This window comes from Coptis chinensis, chromosome 8 (assembly GCF_015680905.1).
Source record: "Coptis chinensis isolate HL-2020 chromosome 8, ASM1568090v1, whole genome shotgun sequence".
NCBI classification, from domain to species: Eukaryota; Viridiplantae; Streptophyta; class Magnoliopsida; order Ranunculales; family Ranunculaceae; genus Coptis; species Coptis chinensis.
This window is the reverse complement of record NC_141463.1, coordinates 33,676,059-33,697,245: the sequence shown is the minus strand read 5'-3', so window position 1 is coordinate 33,697,245 and position 21,187 is coordinate 33,676,059. Positions and strand designations below refer to the sequence as shown.

The following is a 21,187-nucleotide window of genomic DNA, read 5'->3' as shown; positions in this document are numbered from 1 at the left end:
ATTTGAAGTTCGTATTAGACTCAAACATTTCCGGGGGCCCTTTATTTGACATTGATGGCACAGTTTTAATAATCTTAACTTTTGTATTAGATCACTGCAAAACATCAGCAACTGATTCTTACAACACCAATACTACACGAGTAGATGTATGTACTAGTTTTGGTCTGTTTAGGGTCTTTTAGACATACCCCCACAACTATGGTGAAATTACTAGAAGTAGCTTAACTGTTGGATTTGGGAGGGCATGTCTAATTATAATAGATTTTTTTTTTGTGTGTGGTGGGGGGCGGGGCCTAGTGTAACGATTTAGTCCTGTTGTGTAGTGAGCAGAAGTCAATGTGTTTTTTAATTTTTTATTGTTTCACGAACCTTTGGAATGCAAAGGGTTTTTAAGCGGAAAAAAAAAATAAAAAATAAAAAATAATGCGAAAGGGATACTGGACTAGTGGTAACATGGTGCCAGTGCGTGTGCTCACCGCGCACGAGTTCCAGGCTTTCCAACTATGAGCCAAGCTTGAATGACACATGACAGCACTACAGTAGCATTGAGCCCAAGTCCACCTTAACTGGGCCTCACGTGAATGGGCTTGTTTTTGTATCACACTCTTTTGGGCTTTTATTTTAGGATGTCGAAACATCCTAAACAGTTTTGAGACAGTGATTACACAATCTCCTTAGGAGCAAACACAGAGCCTTCTCAATCTTCTGCTTCTTCGGGAGTACTATGTGCCAGTATGATACTGACTACTGAGAATACTAAGACTTTGTAAGAGACTGTTCAAGTCTAACCATACTGATCCTTAGGGAGTAACGGCTACAAGGTTGTTCATCACCTACTGAAGCAATCATGGACTTTTCTAATTGCGATTTATTTTCATCCACTTTGGTTTCATATACAAAAATTCCAACATATACTTGGTCACTTTTTTTCGGTCCAACATATACTTGGGTCAAAATGTTATCGACTTTCAAAATTTGTTTGGTAAAAAGCGTTATGTTACTATTGATCAAGTTAACATTAGAAGTTAGGGATGTCCACGATAACATAACATTTGAATCATCTAAGTTGACAATTACTCTAGGCAATAACCACCAGTACGAAAGATTTCTTATTCAGATTAAATTAAAATTGTTCTTACAACTTACGTCTTACTTACAAGTTTTTTTTTCTGTTGTCTGTATCTGAACCATCTAGGGGGAAAAAAACAAAACAAGCCAAAAATTAAAAAAGACTAAAATGATTTTTGATTAGCACAATCTAGGTTAGGTCCAGTGTCTACATTAAAAAGAGCTGCATATCTTTGGAAATATCCAACCCGATCGCTGACTCGGTTGTCACCCGGTCTACCACATTCCAGTCCCCCATTAATTATATTCGTAACTAGGCCATAGCCGGCCGTCCTGTTGGCAGCTAAGTCTGCTTTGGTTGGGACATATCGTCCAATCATCACGTCGTGGCAAGAAGGCTTAGGCTTCTGTTCAGTCATCCAAAACCATAGAGCAGTTTTGAAAGCAATTACTGAGTTGTTAGCAACCACTTCTGGGGTTCTTAGCCCATCAAATCCCAAAGCCTTGCCTGCTGGCCCATAGTTGTAATTCCTGTACAAATCATGCATACAACCACGAGGTTCAAGTCATATTCGTTACATGTGCAAATTATATATACACATTTCAGCATCCATTTTCTCTTATATTATCTTACCAAGAAAGCTGAATTGGTCCTCTTCCTTTGTAAGATTTTCCGGGGTAGCAAGGCCATTCCTTGTTTTGGGGATCACAGTAATCGCTTTGTGGACTGACTTCTTCTTTAAAACACAGACCCCAAGCATATGGTCCATCAGGTGCCGTTGCCCATCCCCCTGTGTTCGCAAGAACAAGTCATGGAGATGCATCAGTAAAAGAATTGCAATAGGCTTAATCAATAAGAATATGCAGGACTCATTGTCCAGAAAAATATAAGTGGGTTTAGACCATAGGACAAAGAAGTTATATGATTTTCATGCCAGGTAATCTGATAATTCCTGAACTCCTCGGAGGTCAGATTATAGATCGCGTCGAGTTCGTACTGTCCATGTGACCATGTGGATGGACGGATGGGTAGGATCTAGAACTCTGGCTAGATTCTTACTATGGTGCGTGCTTGTGCTCATGTATGACGCGCCAAATCCTACAATATCTCTATGTTGCAAATGTATGCTAAATGTAGATATACATATTTTAATTAGGCAAGTATGAACAACCTAGAATATCTCTAGATATGATGCACTTATATGCTAAAAATAGTTGTACGTGGACAAATATAAACCTGTAGTCTCATGAGAGATTTGTCCAAGAAAGGCAGCAATCTCACGCTTGCGGGTAGTTAGATTCCCAGTGCTACCAAATCTGGGAAAACATCTTGTTGCTTGGATGAAGGATTCGTAGGGGTAAAAGCCCTTAGCAGGGCAAGCATTGTCATCCTTGTGTAAAAATATTTGGTTGTAGAGTTTTTCACTAATGAGAGAGGAAATGGGAAACCCCCTAGCCTCTATCCCCTTAGGTAGAAAGGAAATGAGAGCTGAACAAAGAAGGATTATTGAGAGGAAGGGAAGAGGAGAGGAAGTCATGGCAATGACTAGTTTGTGTAATTTGAGTTTGGGTGGTAATGGATGGATAGAAAAGAAAGCAAAGGAACCTTCGTTTTTATAACTATGGTGGTTGACAAATTTTGTAGTTTGAGTTTTTTTGGTTGTGAATGAGGCAAAGAAAAGGAACCTTCTTTATATAACGACTTTGCAGTTTGATTACTTTGATATAAGATGTCGTACATTGATCAGTATTTTGACTTCTTCTTGTTTACTATTTTGACTAAAAAAAGATTGTTTCCATTAGCGTAGTGGGACATTTTTGCCGCGTGCCGACCTTGACTATATCAGAGGTGGCTTCGGTTCATCATTTGAAATTTTTATTCATTCTGTAATATCATCTCATCTGAGTGGACTTTTGGACCAATAATATGGCTATCACAAGGTTATTGGAGTATTACAATCATCCGTTTCTTAGTTTTCCCCCATATGCTGGATGTATTATTTTGTATGTATAATTATTATTAGTGTTTAACTTTTTTTGTAAATGGTTATGTGGTTAAGCACTTAAGCCGACCCCTACCTGTATTAAGAAATCAAGTTCTTATATTATATAGATGTTGTAAGAAATTAAGTTCTTATATTATATAGATTAGCATCATGCACGTGCAATGCACGTCTTAACAATACATCCACGACAATACGACAATATAAATCTTAACAATATTGTTCAATACTATTTACTCTCAAAACACAAGAGAGAAAAGTCGGGAAATTGACTCCAAAATCCTTTTATCCATAAGGAACAGGAATCGTGTAATACACAAATAATTTATTACTAACAGTGAGCTCAATAGTGATTCACCCACATTTCTCATTGTTTCACAGCTAACATCAAGTTGTTGCGTACACAGTGGAAGACAAATTACTTTTCCGACTTAGAGGCAACCAAGGCAAGTGGTGACAACCAGGACGAAGGACAACTTTCCTTAGATGGATAAATTGACTCATTCACCTGTATATACAACATAATATTTGTGCTTAGTTTCTTCAAGTAATAATAAAGTATATGATCATTTAGAACAAATCTAAAAGTAATGATACATGCTGCTTCCACTGTTACCACTCACTAAACAATTGCTTGATGAGTTGGAATTCAATATGTGGTAGAAGATGGAATGAAAATGATTGAAATGGCACAACATTCTAAGATAGAGTGGATGAAGGAGAAAACAAAATTGACTTAATCCAGATGTCTGTTTCAGAAATATGAAGGTCAAAGGAAATCAAGGTTTTTACTATGCAAATAAAAACCAAAGAAAGGAAATCAAAATGAAAAAAATCGAATCATTGAGGTAAGTGGTAAGGAAATTTGACACTGTGAAAAAATTAGAAAAAAAATGATGGAAGATTCAACCCGTGATCAGTACTCATTAACACGTTAGTTTTATCAGTTGCTCCGCCCATGACTCTCAATACAATTTATGTGCTTCAAATTATAAAATGTGGACACTGTAATATTAAAATCTTTTCAATTCACCTTTTTTGGAAAGCTTCATCAGTAGCAAAAAAAATGGGTTTTGAAAAATAGCAACAAACACAACTTTGAAGGATCTGATCATAGGGTACTCATAGGGTAACACGAACCTCCCACATCAACAATCACCACCAAATTCTGGAGTGGGACATACCTAACATACCATCAAACCCCTTTATCTAAATATGACATCCAACATAACAACAATGAGAAAATTGAAATGTGAACGTATTTTAATGACCATCCTCAGCCAAAATATCATCTAATGGTATTATATATCTAATAGTACTCATCAAAGCATGGTTGCTGCTTCACAGAGATATATTATTATATTATCCTTCCTGTAGATAGATCGAGTTGCAATAACTATTGGTGGTTTAGAAACCATAAAAATAAATAAATAAATAATAAAATAAAATAAATAAAGAGTCTAGGAGAAAGTGATGTATGCAGAGAAAAGAGTTGAGGATGTAAATTTATGATATAAGTAATCGAGAACAGAATTTTGAGCAACAAAGATTCGGGGGGAGCTTTACAATAATAACTTTGTTTAAATGTTGACAGCTAGAAAACTCAACAAAATTCAGAGAGTGAATGTCCTCCACAAAATTGAAATTGGGTAATAATTTTTCTCCAATTTTATGCAAACAATAATGAGAAGAGATTAAGAGCCACGACATTAAGATTAGAATAATCTATAAATGGACAGCAACCAAAATACTTGTTCAGCCATCTTGATCGAACGTGCTTGAGAACCTTCTCTTTGTCAAGTATCTAGATTCTAGAGGGCCACTGGTTCCCCTGTCTCATAATTCCTAGCGAACCTCATCTTGGCAAATGTTCCCTTACCTATTGTCCTCCCCACCTCATACTTACCCACCCGACCCTTGAATTTAGATGTGCTCATTTTGTATCAAAGGAACTGTAGGAAAATTCTTGGATTCAGATACCAAACCGGTTTATAGTTTTTCACCTGAAATCAAAACAAACCTCATAAAACTAAACCAAGACTCGACTAAAGCATGGTAGTATCACATTTTGAACATTTATCAATTTGATCTCATATTTTATAGATGAACGACAACATGGAAAGAACATAAAATTGCTGACAATAGCCGAAACACGAAATCCATCATCAATAGACATTTATGGGGAAAAAAAGACTGAAATGTGACCAAATACGTACAACTCAAGCTCGACAAATTATTTTAGCTCTAGAGGTATGAACTTTAAATGCTGAACTTCTACTAAAACAAAATTAAGTAAATCTATTAATGCTTGCTTAAATTATCACACATATCAAAGCTTTCAACAATTGTTGCACATAAAGATAAACTTCCAACCATAAGGGTGAACAATACAAAAAGATTAAGAATTAAATTTTTTAGATACAAAAGATTCTCCTTACTTTAGTATGTCAATGAAAAAGATAAAAGGAATCATACAGCTCCAAAACCACCATGTTGAAATAAAAACAAAGAAAATTCTTACTGCATACAAAACAACCCATCCTAAAAAAAAAACACTAAATGGACCACACACAGTTTTACCATTGCCCACTAACATGGATGAATAATGAGGCTACTATATATGCACTTGAGGGGCTAAAGGCAAGTTCACTACTACAATTATATTGAAAAGCAACTAATACGTACCAACCTTCAAAATGAATCTCTATAGCAAAATCCCACTTTAAAAAATTCCCTATCTTAATAGAAAAGTGACAACTAACAAACCAAACCTCAAATCTCAAAACCCACCTCCAAAACCACTCTTAATAAAAATTTGAAGAACAAAAAAACAGAGTTCTCTCTCTGTAACTGAAATAAAGTGAGAAAACAAAATCTCAAAACCTTTCCAAACACAAAACTCGGACTGAAAAACTCAAACTCACAAAGCCCAACAATCTAAAAAGAAGAAAAGAATAGAACTTAAATGAAACTTGGAAAAGACCGAGTAGAGATAGAGAGAGGAACAATTCTGTAGAGAGAGCGAGAGAGATAGGGCGGAGAGAAAAGCCGGCGAACTTGAGAAGAGAGAGAATGAGAGAGACGAAGTGCGTGAAAGAGACTGAGCAGAGAGAGGAAAAATCGAGAAGTTCTGTTAAGTTTGTGAAATAACAGCTATTTACGGAATTGCCACCATGACAGACACACATTGCACTATTGCTCGACCCCCCACATTTTTCTATATAGTAAAGATGAGCTATCTTGGGCAGAGTTATCCATTTTGAGTGCTATTGAATTATACCGTGGGCAAAAGAACACAAACAAATTGAACATTAAATACAAACACTACTATCAAGAAAATAAATAAATATAAACAAAACTAAAATAGTAAGCCATACCATTTCCTAAAGACTGGGAGTTGGTCTATAGAAAGCGGTTTATAGAAAACGAAAGATTCATAAGATATGCTGGAAACTACCCTTTGAAAACAGCCTCTGCCCTGTTATAGTATCATATAAGAGTCATTTTGTACACCATGAAAATGGAAAAGACCAAGAAAAAAGATAACAACTCCACACAGAAATCTATATGGAAGTCCCGGCCCATTTCAGCATCTAGAGAAGTAGCAACTTCTTCTAATAGGTCCTCTTCCCTTTTTTCTTTTAGGACATACATGGTATCATCTACTGACAAAATAGGTCACTCCATTATCTTTTTTTTATACTATTATTTTATTGACAAAATAAGAGTGACAAAGATAGTCACAGTATGTACAATGCCCATACCAAAATTACAAAGAAACAATAAAGAGAAACACAATACTAACACGTCTCACGATAAGAAATTCCTTACAGGCTTAAACATTGTTGGGTAATTGTTAATACCAAGAAACCTTAAACATTTAGCCATTTAGAGAGATATGTTAAACGACATATATAAAATAATTTCAAACTTACAAAGTAGAGATTATACTATGAATTCTTTTTCGGCTAGACATTTACTATCTCTTTTCCATGATTCCATCAGATTCGGCGATATAAATCAAGGGGATAACACAAATATTAGTTCGTTTGGAAATCGCACCCAAGAGCTTGGTGCCAACCACAAAAGGTTTGATTCCCTAAAGCTGTAAATATTAAGAATGAGGACATAAGTACAACTTATAGAAAATATCGGGAGCCGGCATCTTCAATGAGCAATAGCTTGGATAGATAGTAACCTATATATCTTATCGTAGATTGAAGATTGAAGAAAACATTCAGTATTTCTTTAAATGTGAATAGTATCGGTTGAAGATTGAAGACAGAGTGAAAGCGGCAGACAAAGGAAGAAATTACTCAGTATTCCTCGACGTGTGAATAGTAATGGTCGAAGATTGAAGACTCAGTGAAAGCGGGAGAACGAAGAATGAGAATTTGCACAGATGGAGGTTGAATATTCAAGAAATGGGGAGATACATCTTTAGATAGTAAAAAGACAAAAATACCCCCATACGATATAAGGAAACTACTATAATACCCCTGTGATGTACGTGAAAATACTGTTCATTGACCCCCATTTTTTTTCTAATATAGTAAGATGTTGCCCTCCACATCTTCTTTAACAAGATATCTTATCAAACCAGGGGCGGCTATGAGATTTATATGTCCCTGTGCATAACAGCGAAACAAGGCCCTCAAACCATAAAAGCAATTTTTGTTTTACAACATGATACAGTAGTAAATCAATACACACATACATGCAAAAACAACACTTAAAAAATTAAGCAATAGCAACACAATTAATATCATTGAAATATTGCCTTTATTGTAGTTTTAGTAGCAAAATGATCAACTAAGCTATCCATTAAATATAATCACTATACCAAAATAGGATATCCTTAACGGTTTCTAGCCGTTACTAAAAATATTTGTAACGGTTTTTATGCGTAACTGTTTGGGCGTTATTAATGTGTTAATTTAATTAGTTACGGTTTTTAACCGTTACACATTATTTATAGTAACGGTTATTTAGCGTAACTAAAATTAATTACTAACGGTTTTTTGCCAACACGTGTGTTACTTATTTCCAACAATACTAACGGTTTCCTTTAGATTCTAACGGTTATAAAATGTAAGTTCCTTTAGCTATTAGTAACGGTTTGTATAAGTTGGTAACATTTGTTAAGCGTAGAATATGTGTTACTGATTGAAGCATTTACTAACGGTTTTTGCACCCATTGCTAACGCTTTTACTTCCACGTAAGTGTTACTTAATGAAGAGATTAGTAACGGTTTCTTGCCGTTACTAAACAATTTTGTATTTAAAAAAAATTATTTTGGCCCTGCCACCCATTTACCACATTTACCTGCATAACATGTCTCCCTTTTATTTTTAATGAATTCCACAAAAGTTATCAATAAACATAAAACCTCACAAGTACATCTGATCAAATACTAATTTTCATTACTACAAATCACAACCAAAAAGTCATACATAATGAATGAGTATGCGGATTTTGAAATTTACAACTTATCCGTAGACCTATCCAAAAATTTATTGATTGACCTACCTTCAATACTTCATTATGGTCACAGTTAACAAAACCTCGTGGATGAATTTGTTTTGCAAAGAATGCTGGTAACACCTAGTAACCATGGTAACAATAAGGAATCAACTCCCAAGTACAGAAGACCAAAATGATAAGAGAATATAAGTTCTAGATCATACATTCACACCAAAATGATATTATATTGATATCATATGCAAAAAAACACAAGTGCAAACTCACCTTTAACACACCCATGACATTAGCTAAGGAAGACTTCATCTCATTCATTTCCTCCTTCAACTCATGTGTAGTCTGTGGAGATCTTTAAGTGCACAAGATACTTACGAATATAGCGGAAAAAAATAAAAAAGTAGTGAAGAAGAATTACTTAAAAGATGAATTTGACGACATATATGTACAGTATACTACTAAAAATGACTTTTGCCCAGTTGGCAAAGTACGAGTACCACATGCCAGGATTCAACACCTAACAGCATCATCAAACAAGTTATCTAGCAATGTAACGAAAGAAATAGCTTGATGGAAGGCAAGGAAAAAAAAAGGATTTTGCACTTGAACTCATCTTGCCTAACTAGGGATTTACTAACTACTCACCTTTTCTAAGGTATTAGAGGCAACATTGAGTAGAAGTGCTGAAGTAATTTACAATAATAAGTTTACACTGATTTGGAAAATGAAACACCAAATAGAAAGGATTGGTGCGAGAAGAGGAGTAAAATCTATATGTCAATGTTTCACATATTTTGCTTGAGTGAGAGACGTTTAGATACCAAAAAACAAGTAGAGTTATAATACATCACACCAGTTCATTACTACTAATACAGGCATTCCCTCTAAACTCCCTAGTTTCTACACATATTTCCGGTCGCTAAACCCAAATTTCACCCCTCGTTAACCATTTGTTATTGTTCATATCCGCCACTGCACCATGCTATTGTCCTATCTCCAACTCAAATTCAACATTCTAAAATCTAAAGTGCTGATACTAGTTCAATTCCATAAAATTAAGAAAACACTTTGATCAAATAAGCATTGCTCACCTGGATTTTCAGAGTGCATCAGATTCAGCAGAAGCTTCTTTCTTATAACTTACACAACCAACACACGCCACACCACCAACACCACACCTACACCACCAGCACACACCTCGTATTGTTCAATTCCATAATATGATTGAACTGTTTCTCTGTATAAGAATGGTTCACCTAATTGTAAGTTGCATGTGAAGTTAATTACTACGACTGATCAAGCTACAAAAATTACAAAATTGAAGTGCAAATTTCAATTCATAAAAAGAAATCATTTATACACAAATATCTACCTTTATCAGTAAAGCACCACAAACTACGAAGCATTGCACAATAACCAAAACCACAATCAATAAAAGGAACTAGTGTTCATAACCTGCAAAGATTACAAACAACCTCATTAAAAACAGACAATAACCAGTAAAAGGACGGCCATCAATAGCTTGTCGTTGGTACATATAAAATAATCAAAATGAAGAGATTGTGAGTAAAACGTTTTGATTGATGCTTGGATAGTGGATAACCAAAAGCATGTACTCGAATCACGACAACTAAGCATATGCTGACTTTACTAGTGAGAAAATACAAAGATAATAGATAAAAGACCCTAGCTATAACAAATCAGACATGTTACTGGTCTCTCATCCAATCCACAGCTTGCTGATTTTTTTTTTAGTAAAATTTCTCCCTTACAATGAAAGCTATTGGTGCCTGTAAGTAGCCTGAAGACAATTTCTCTCCAAGAGTTTCAACAAGGCAACTCTGTAATCCTCATTTTTCTATTCAAACTGAGAAGAGTTTTCATTATATTTTAATATTTTGGATTACAGGTTAAGTAGCTTGTTAGGTTAACTGTTAGAGTCAACATATTGAGTGGATTGGGCAGGTGTCTCATCTCAAATCAACCATGACACCTACTATCTCAAGGGAGGATTAAGAACGGTTTTGGAAGTGAAGCAACACATTACACCATTTTAAGGACGCCATCTCAGCATATCTAGTAAATTTATTCACAATCATTCAAGCTAAGTTGTTAGGGGAGAGGGGAGGTGCAAGGCGTTAGGTTTCTTGACTAACGCTTTAATAGCCGCCTTAGAAGCGCCTCTGACAACATAGCATTCAAGGTGAATAACTTATATCTGTTAATAGTGCAACCACAATTCAATCAATGAGAAGAATATGAAAAACATGTGAGTAGAGAATAAACTCCATAATAACTATTAATGAGCCACTACCATAAAGTACTCACAATTTCAGAGTAACTTGGATCATAAAGATCCTCATCATGTGCCCAGTCCTCCAAGCTAAGCTCTGGACATGAACGAGTACCATTAGAAAAAAGCCATTGACCTTTCTCAACTTTTCTGCAATTAGGGCATTGCATCACTCCTTTTACATTGAAGGCTGAACCGATGCAATCTGTAAAAAACAGTAAAAAAATACAGATAATGTTAATACAGGAGAGCACAATCATCACATGTAGAGATATTAATCTTTTTTATAAGTTGACACGTGATAACCTTGAGATGAAACATTAGAATTTACAAACACCGGAGAGTATATATAAAGTAAAGCCTTTTGATATCGGTACAGAAGATTTAATTTTGTTACCTGGCCCCGGCCCCGGAGTCGTGCTTCTAGTTTGATACCAGGAAGATTTTGATACAGGAAGACCGGAAGACCGGGGTCGTGCTTCTAGTTTCCATTCCCATCATCATATTGATGATAAATCTCCTCGTGCTCTGCCATAAGAACTTGGAGTCCTTATCATGGTGAAGGCAGGTTTGTTGATAGTGAGTTACTGAAGGTGTGCCTGTCAAATGGAACTCATAGCTGCTCAAGGCATCACCAGCCCTTTTCGATCAGGTGAAGGAAAGCGCTCCAACCAAAGGGTCTAGCGCGTACATAACTCCTTGTTGAAAAACAAAAAAGGAGGTAGTTTTGAAGCTCTTCACATTGTGAAACTGGAATCCTTGAATGATGACATAATCTTTCGTTCCGTCGTGGATCCTCGTTATCAGCCTCATCGTTTTCTTCTACATCTTGGTCTACCATTCGATCCTTATATGGGTTCTCACCATGTAAAACCCATACACGGTATGTTGATTCTATACCATGCAAAATCAAATGTTTTCTCACTATATCAAACGTAAACCTTTTCCTATTTCGGCACTTATTACAAGGGCAAGGACACGTGGTCGATGTAGGATCCTTGTCACTAGCAAATTGAATAAAATCAGACACCCCTTGCTTGTATACAATCCCAAATCTGTCAATTTCATTCATCCAATCCTTTGGAATTGGTTGAGACATATTGCAAAATAACTCCTTACACTACACCGTTTAGAATAAAATAAAATCTACGCAAAATAGTTTAGAGGCAAAAGGATGGAAGTGACTTCGAGCTTGCAATATGACAAATATGACATATACAGACACAACTATTTACTTAACTTCATTATACCAAATCCGGGAGTTCCTTCAATATGCAAGTCTAGTATAGGTAATAGCAGAGTATCATTTTTTTTCGGTAGAAATATCGGCAAAGTATCAAATCACTAAGGTAAGTATACTCAATATTTCAATCCAGTCACCATAACAAATTTGACAAGGAAACACTAAAGAAAAATACAAACACTCGAGTTCACTGGTGACAATGACGACAAGATATTTGTCCAAATAATGACATGTAAGAAAAGATCTCTCAAAGTCAGTTTTAACACCATCAATTAGTTTACTTACCACAATCATTTTACTTGAAAAAAAACCATAGAGATAAAACAACGATAATAACATGTAAACAGATAATAACCACAAAGATGCATTTCCACAAACAATCCAGAGACTCAAAAGAAGAGTTCAAATAGCATAGTATTCATATATTGAATAGTACTAATAGAGCATACCCATTACATGCCTGATTAAACCAACAAACTGAAACAGAGAACTAACAACACCCAAAAACAATTATTTTTTTATGCCTGATTGTTATGTAATTTGCGTTTTTCTTGGTTACAAAATTATTTGCGTGAGTTTCTAATGGGCTTTGAATTTTATATTGTATATTTCCAATCGTTTTTGGATGTGTTTTAAGGGGTTGCATTTTTGTGGCAAGTATGATGTGGGCTTTGGGCTCATGGCATGTTAGGGATTTCTTACATTTTAATGTGATAGTTCTGTTTTTTTTTTATACGTAAACAAGTTTGAACAATCTTATACAGTTAAAACAGATAAGTGTCCTTTTCATTGCACATCATGATATGGTTCCAATTTCGAAAGGGAGATCAATATTCCTTTGTATAATTGTATCTAATCATTCTTTCATGGGTTAATTAGACTAAACCCCCCATTTTATATACATGTTTAGACTAAACCCCCCATTTTATGATTCCTTAGACATAAACCCCTCGTTTTCTCCCCCATCACCAACGTCAATATTTTACTTAATACCCTAACTACCCTTCCCCAACTTGAAATAAATCTAGCAACATTCGTTCTGTTTCACACTCCCCTTTCTTTATAAATCTATCAATACATACCAACCAAACGCAAGTCCTTAATGCATAGCAACATAAAACCATCTACCACACCAGAAGCAAGAACCAAAGCAGATACATCATTCTAGATGGTGAGAAAATATATATTCATTCCAAAATATGGTGATATTTCACTGTGTAGTTGGCAAAAGAAAAGGATCAAATGCCTCCATAATCATTTCGCCTTTCAACTAAGATACATTAGTTTGCTAATTAATAGATTTTAAAAGTTTAGATTAATAACCAGATGCATAAGGATTTTGGTCCTGAAACTACACATGCACTTTACTTTTCAACCGAAAACAACTATCTAAACACCTAAATGACAGTTATACTGTCCAAAAAGCAAGGCTAGATGCTTAATTATCAATCTAAGCAACTAGAAACAACCCACAAATTAGGAGTTCACACTAAGTTCAAAAGATAGTGGGTAATGCCAAGTTTGCAGAAAATAAACTAGGATAGAGTTCAAATTCATGCATGGGAGAAGCACCCTTAGGATCAGGAGATATATATCCCGAGCAGCCAATAACCTTTAAAGAGACCAGTGCGCCTGACGAGTGGAAGACCCATAGCCCCTGGAGTTTCTAAGTTCCACATACTGCCTATCACCCTGCTGAGCTATCTTGAGCTCACCGGATCGGAGAAATGATTGTTCATGGATTGTGAAACCTGACCCAGACCAAAGTCACGTGGCATTTCCTAGGAACTGCCACCAACTTCATTACCCTTAAAGCTCCACGAGTTGCTCGTGAAATTGGTCACTACAGCACTGTGAATTGCTGTAGATTGAGCCGTGGATGTCCCTTCACCATTCACCAAATTATTGACAACAAGATTGGATGTGTGTCTTCGGGGTCCCCATGGGAAAAAAACATTCTCCCAGAATTAGGAGTTCAAAGTAAATCCAGTTGAACTTCACATTCTAGAATAAGCTAACTGTATAAAAAAAAAATTGCTTTTCTTTTGCAAAATCAGTTGCCAAGCGTGAGTGTTTGCTAACTAAAAAACAATTTTGATATTCTTCTAAACCAAATGTGTCTATTCTCGTAACCAATTTCGGTTGTCGAAGATGAACTAATTCATGACCATCGAAAGAACATGACGTCTACAATAACCGACTCAGACAGTAATAATGCTCTCACTAGGATACTGTTCAGTGTTTAACTAGTGACTCTACTAACATATTACAAAAATCAGCCAAGAGAATGCATGAATAATGTTAGACAAATCCCGAGTACAATCCACAATTAAATTGCCCAAGAGAATGCATGAATTGAAAACCAAGTAACAAACATCAAACAATATTGAATGTCAAGTATCTATATATCACCATTATAAAGAATCTCCGAAGATTGCTTTAAAGTACTTTTGACCTGGAATTGAAGGTGGTGATGATCTTGGCAGTTGATAAGAACAAAAATATGCAGATTCTTCCTTGAGTTCTTGAAGCTCTTTAACCTCTGCACTTTCTAAATGGTAAGAGACAATTTTATTTTCCAATCTCATGAACAAACTTGAGGATTAGCCACAATGAGGTAAGGAGGACTTGAAGAAGGCTCGAATGCGAAGCCTTGAACAATAAAATAGTGAGGTGGTCGAGCATCTACTATGGGGAGAATTGGAGGGAGTTTTTGGTCTTTTTGCGTGACCAGATTGCAGATGCTGTAGTGAACATTAAATTCAGAGGAAAGGTTTTGACACAAGAGCAAACCATTGGAGGAATTCAATACTGTAACCCAAAAATCATCCCTTTGCAAAGAAAAACAATCAGACTAAAAGATAGAGAGCACAACACGCACAAATGAAAATAAAAAATCGTACCTTTTGCAGCAACTAAATCGAACTTGGACACAAACCAAGCAAATCCCTGACTGAAGAATTATTCCAACTGAAAAAAGAGAGAGAGAAGTTAATTACCAAACCCTACGTAATTGAAAGGAAGAGGAAGGGGAAGGCATACTTACAAGCGGCGGTAGCAAACAACTTAAGAACGAAACAGATTTGAGAGAGATTAAAAGAAATTTGAGAGATATAAAGATAGTTTGTTTCCATAGTTAAAGAGTGTGATACGTGAAACTCAAAGAGAGCGCAAGTTTTTAGAAGTTTCCCTCTATTTCCCAAATTTCTAATTTTTGTGTGTGTGTTTTTTTAATGTTCACGGTTTGGCAACGCATAAGTTTCGTAAGAAAATTAAAACAAAACGTTAGAAATTAATTCAATTTTAATGGAAAATCATTGTAACAGTTTTTTATAATTGCTCACGGTATTAAAGTGAGAGGAACTCTCTTACGCTTAAAAAATGTTACTAATGAAAAAAAGTGAACGTTACTAATATCCTGTTTTGGTGTAGTGAATGTATAACGATAGAAAAATGCTTAAATTAAATAAAAAAATACAAATTTTCACTTAGTTTCTTGGAGAAGATTCAAATGAATTCTATATAAAGCTAGCACTTCAATTCTATAGAATCAACAAATACAACATAGTATTTGACTAAGAACAGAGGGAGAAGAGAAAGATCAGAACTCTGTGTGATCTGGTGTGTCTTTTTCTCCAAATTCATCCACTATTTATAGGTGAGTGGTGCCTCTTCGAAACAACACAGTGACTATTGGAAAAAATTAAGCAACTCTTTGAAAAGTCACATGTTTCGAAAGGACATACTATTTCGGTATAAAGCACTATTTCGAACCAGTGCCTATTTTGAAAGGTCACACCTTTTTGGCATGATGCACTGTTTCGAACCAGTGCACATTTCAAAAGGTCACACCTTTTCAGCATAATGCAATATTTCGAACCAGTGCACTCTTTCGAAAAAGTTTTTCTCACTTTACGTACTATTTCAAGAAAAACCCATTTCATCTCAATGTGGGATAACTTGGGAGACAAATTACTCATTCATATCTCAATGGATTTGTGCAAATCTATTTTTCTAATAGAAAATAACCGATTGCGATAGAAGTGGAGTGTGAGATTGTGTGAAAGAAGAATTAAAAAAATTATACACAAATAATCTATCTAGACTCCCTTGGGACTCTGTATCTTAAGTAGTGTTCAAGATTCTGAATGGAATGTCGAAATTCTGCTGGATATTTCGATTTTTAAAAAACCAAAAAATACAACATAGGGTCGAAATATTAATCATTCCGAAATCTTGTTGAAATCAAAATTTGATATGGGTCGAAATATTGTCAATTTCGGTTTTTGGATTTGTCGGAATTCCAAAAATTATGAAATCCCAAACTATGATCTTAAGTGGCATCCAAATTATATATTTTTTTCCCAAAAATCATAAAATAAAAATAGAAACAAATAAATAACTAATAACTTACCAAATTAAATAGTTAAAACCCAATATAGTAACAAATAAATAACAAAAAACTTACTTATATTTTCACAAACAAAAAAAGAAAGAAAATAAAGAAGAAAGAAAAGACTAATGCCTAAAAAATTCAACTTCTTCATTATCCCCTCTCTATCTCTTTATCCACTTTTTATCACTTTAGTTATATTAATTTTGAATAGAGAAAAAAAATCCGTATGTTCTCTATCTATTGACTTGAACAAACGTTTAGAGAAAGATGAACTAGACATGGAAAATGAATGGTCTAAATATGAAAATGGTGTGACTGAAGATGAAGATGCAGTAAAAAAGAAGAATAATTAAACTTGATTCAACTTTTTTTAGCGTCACGATTTTTTTTTGAGGAAATATTGGTAAGTTTGTTGGTTTACATACTTGTTATTATTTATGGTTTTAGTATTGGGTTGGTAATTTATTTGTTATTATTTTGTTTCTATGTTTGTTTTTTGATTTTTGAAAAGAGAAAGTGGAATTTGGATGTGATATAGGACAATAAGGATGGGTTCTATAGAATTAGGAATGCTATCTAATTAGTAGTTTTTATTTGAGTTTAATTAGAATTAGTATTTTTCTTTCTTGGTTATCAAGTATAGTTTATCTATATAAAGAGGCCAATGTAGTTTGGTTAGGGATGAACCAATAAACCAATTATCAAATATCAAATCTTTTTGTTCCTAACTTCTACAATTCTTCAAACTTCAATTCTTCTTATTGATTTTATTCTCTCTTTTGAGGATCTCCGCATTCTTTCATCTCTTTCTAAACCCTTGTTCATCATCAATTGGTATCGAAGCCTCAATTTCTAGATTCTTATTTAGAAATCGATTCACTATCCACCAAAAAATAAATTAAAATGCTTCCACACAAACCAAACACAAACAAAAAAAAACGTCATCTTCAAAAATTCACCCAGAACAGGATACTTGGATCTAGTCATAGTGCCATACACCATTGGAAAGCTAATGAAGTCTAGTTTCTAACAAAAAAACACGGTGAAACATTTAATTTCAAGGTTTGTAGAGAAAGTTATTCTTGTTTTCATCTAGCGTGTTCGTTTTGACAGATTTCTAAAAAAATCAAAGTTCTTCATCAATGGCTCCAAACAATCAAGATTTCATCACAAGGGAAGAGTTTAATGCTCTAAAACAAGTAGTAGAAAATCAAACTCAGAAAATTGATTCTTTTGATGCAAAGTTTAAAGCTTTTGAGACGAAATTCATGAATATGTTAAAAGAAGCCATGGCGGGAAAAACACCATCTTCAACTATTGAATCCCCAAACAAATATCTCTCTTCCATCCAAAAAGAAACCTCCACTTTCGATGTTTCCACAACCCCTAAAAACTCCACCATCCCTGAAGATGTTGCTCAAATTTTACCTAAAACACTTATTCCCACCACCGAAATCCTTGATCAATCTTACAAATCAAATTCTTCCATCACAAAGTTCTCTTCCTCATCTCACACCAACGATCCCGATAGCACCGATGAGGATATTAATGAAAGAGAGTGGAGACGCAAGTTTGATGAAGATAAGAGACTCAATTGAGATTCAACAAAGATCAACTATGGAGCCATTCCTGAATACAAACTTAAGGCAGATATACCTTCGTTTTCAGGTAATTTCAAAATTGAAGATTTTCTTGATTAGATTTATGAAGTTGATAGGTTTTCGAGTTTATGGATGTTCCTGAAGACAAGTAAGTCAAGATGGTCGCTTACAAATTGAAGGGGCAGCCGCAGCATGGTGGCTTTCATTTATTGAACAACGACAACTTGTAGGTAAACCTGAAATTATTACATGGAATCGTATGAAGAGATTGTTACGTGCTAAGTTCTTACCTAAGGATTATCGCCAACAATTGTTTTCTAAGTTGCAAAATTGTCGACAAGGAGCTGGAACTATTGAAGAGTATTTGATTGAATTTTATTCACTTATTGCTCGTAATGATGTGCGAAAATTGAAGAACAATTGATTTCTTGTTTTATTGGTGGCCTTAATCGTATTATAAGTAATAGCATGCTTTCGTTTACATACACTATGGTTGATATGATTCAGGTGGCTATCAAGATTGAGAGTTCTTTGAATCAGTTAACATCTCCCTAATTTTCCCGTCACTACAACAACTACAACAATTATTCATGCTTTAACCATTCACATGACCCAAATCCATATTCAATTCATTCTCATCCTAATACCTCTACCCATTTTCCACATCCTACTTCCAGCTCCCACAAATCCCCACAATACCATAATCCATCACCTTAAACGTCTGAACCACTACTACCCTTACCAAATATCCCTCCTTTTTCTACCCTATCCCCCCAACCTAAATCTTACTTTCAAGCTAATACTCGTCCACCTTATAACCAATCCAAACCAAACACTCGCCCAAACCAAACCTACACTAAAACCAGCAATCCATATCAAAATCCTTATGCCAAACATAGAGGAGAACATTGTAACAAGTGTGGTAAGCCAAACCATTCTTCTGCTGAATGTCGTAAGCAACAATTTCTTGGTTATATTGAGAATAATAACGAAGATGATATTGATGCGACTCACAATGACCAAGTGGAACAAGATATTGCTTATTAGATTTATGAAGTTGAAGGTGACCCTATTGATGTTTAGTTAGTTCTTCATTTTATCAACTCGAGGTCAAGTTGTTTTAAAAGAAGGGGTGAATGATGTACGACAATAAAGATGGGTTCTATAAAGTTAGGAAGGCTATCTAATTAGTAGTTTCTTATTTGAGTTTAATTAGAAATAGTATTTTTCTTTCTTTGTTATCAAGTATGGTTTATCTATATAAAGAGGCCAATGTAGTTTGGTTATGGATGAATCAATAAACCAATTATCAAATCTCCAAAACCCTATTATAATTTTCTCCCTAACTTCTACAATTCTTCAAACTTCAATTATTCTTCTTGATTCTATTCTCTCTTTTGAGGATCTCCACATCCTTTCATCTCTTTCTAAACCCTTGTTCCTCATCAGGATGCCACATAGAAAATGAAGTCCCAAAGGAGTTATAGAAGGAGTCTGAGTAGAAACACTCAACTATATATCAGTCTTCTTCATATTTTTTTACCTCTTTCTTGGTTTTCTTGTTTTAGCCATATGTCTACATTAATTGAATGGACAATTAAAGTATTATTTTGGAAACATAACTTAATTAATTAGTTAGACAAATAATTTAATTCCTATTTTAATGGAGATAATATAGGATATTTTTTGATGAAGAGAATAATTTACATGAGAATTTCGGATTAATTTGATTTATTTTGGAAATTTTTACCTAACGTGGTCAACACTTTATAGGTAATTTTGGGGCCCTCGGTCGCACTCCACACACAAGCTCAGCGCTGCCCCCTGTATCAAACTTATACATTATCGAACTTAGCTAAAAAGGATAACCGATTGAATGCTTAACTGTTTACATCAATACCTAAATTTTTTTGACACCATTTGTCATGGTGTTTTTTTTTTTGGCCATTTCACATAATCTTATGTATGGTGTTGCCATATGGCTTTTTCCTTAGAGCATCATCAATGCGTTGTTATATCCCATTTCTAATGTGACAGATGGAAATGATTTTGGCAATTTCGACCCCTAATGCGCTGCTAAAACACGATTTGTATTCTAACAATTGTCAAATTCCAAACCAAATTCGTGAGAAAAATAGAAATGAGCCGCATGGGACAAGTTGTCCCGTCCCACTACTTGTCCCGTCCCAGGCCGTCCAGAATTTTTTTTTTTTTTAAGAAAAAATGAAAACGACTCGATTTTGTACCGTTGGGCCTGAACGGATATATTTAGGTCCGTTGGCATTGTGGCCTATATATATAATGTTTCACTACCTCACCTATTTTTCACCAATTCACTCATCTTTCTTATTTCATTAAATGGATCATCAATTCACTAATTTTTCTCTCACCAATTCACAAAATATGGAGCGCCATCCTCATCCAAGATGTAATTTGGAATTCATCCCTGCTGAAGATTAATTATTGTGTTGAGCACATATGGTTGCACTTGAAGGAATAGAGCGTAATATTACGTTGTCAAATTATGGACCTAGGTGAGTTATTTGGGATAGAACTTGTGAAATATTCCGACAGAACGACAATCGTGGAGGTAGCTAGAACCAATAAAGTCTTATTGGAATGATTTTAGAGGTGCAAACATGGATATCGCAACTAGTCAGAGTTTTAGACGAGACGTCAAATTCCCAGAACCTGCAAGTTCCACAAGAACATCTGGAGTATATCATAGTTATCATACACCCCCACCTAGTGGTCCATATGACCCATGGTCATACCACGTTGTTAGTTATCAAGGAATGAAGAGCACATTTCACTTGGAGCATTCGGAGCTTGTACCTGAGTTACAACAGTTTAATGAGGTATATTTATATTTCATTATGTTAATTTAAACACACTACCTATATTTAACTTAGATACAATATTAACACAATACATGAATTTAAGTGTAGGATATATAATATTTGTACATTGTTTAATTCCGTAGTGTATTGTCTTTAATTGTTTTGTGTTTTTAATTCCGTAGAATTTTATAAGATGTTTTGTGTTTTTATTTCAAATTAAGTTGTAATGTTTTTCATTTCTAGTTGAGTTGATTTGTTTTTAAT

The 21,187-nt window shown here is 34.8% G+C and overlaps 1 protein-coding gene and 1 long non-coding RNA gene across 2 annotated transcripts; both read right to left on the bottom strand.

Moving 5' to 3' along the window:
* Positions 1-1,096: 1,096 nt before the first annotated feature.
* Positions 1,097-2,759, bottom strand: LOC147481198 (chitinase 10-like). The gene is made up of 3 exons (XM_086578061.1): positions 2,306-2,759; positions 1,703-1,859; positions 1,097-1,599 (listed from the first exon to the last, which is right to left on the bottom strand). The coding sequence occupies exons 1-3, from the start codon at positions 2,604-2,606 to the stop codon at positions 1,233-1,235; spliced, it is 825 nt and encodes a 274-aa protein (XP_086434187.1). The 5' UTR covers positions 2,607-2,759; the 3' UTR covers positions 1,097-1,232.
* Positions 2,760-8,817: 6,058 nt separating this feature from the next.
* Positions 8,818-9,967, bottom strand: LOC147481197 (uncharacterized). Its single transcript, XR_015206854.1, has 3 exons — positions 9,923-9,967; positions 9,642-9,787; positions 8,818-8,902 (listed from the first exon to the last, which is right to left on the bottom strand). It is a non-coding gene; the product is annotated as an uncharacterized LOC147481197 (long non-coding RNA).
* Positions 9,968-21,187: the final 11,220 nt, after the last annotated feature.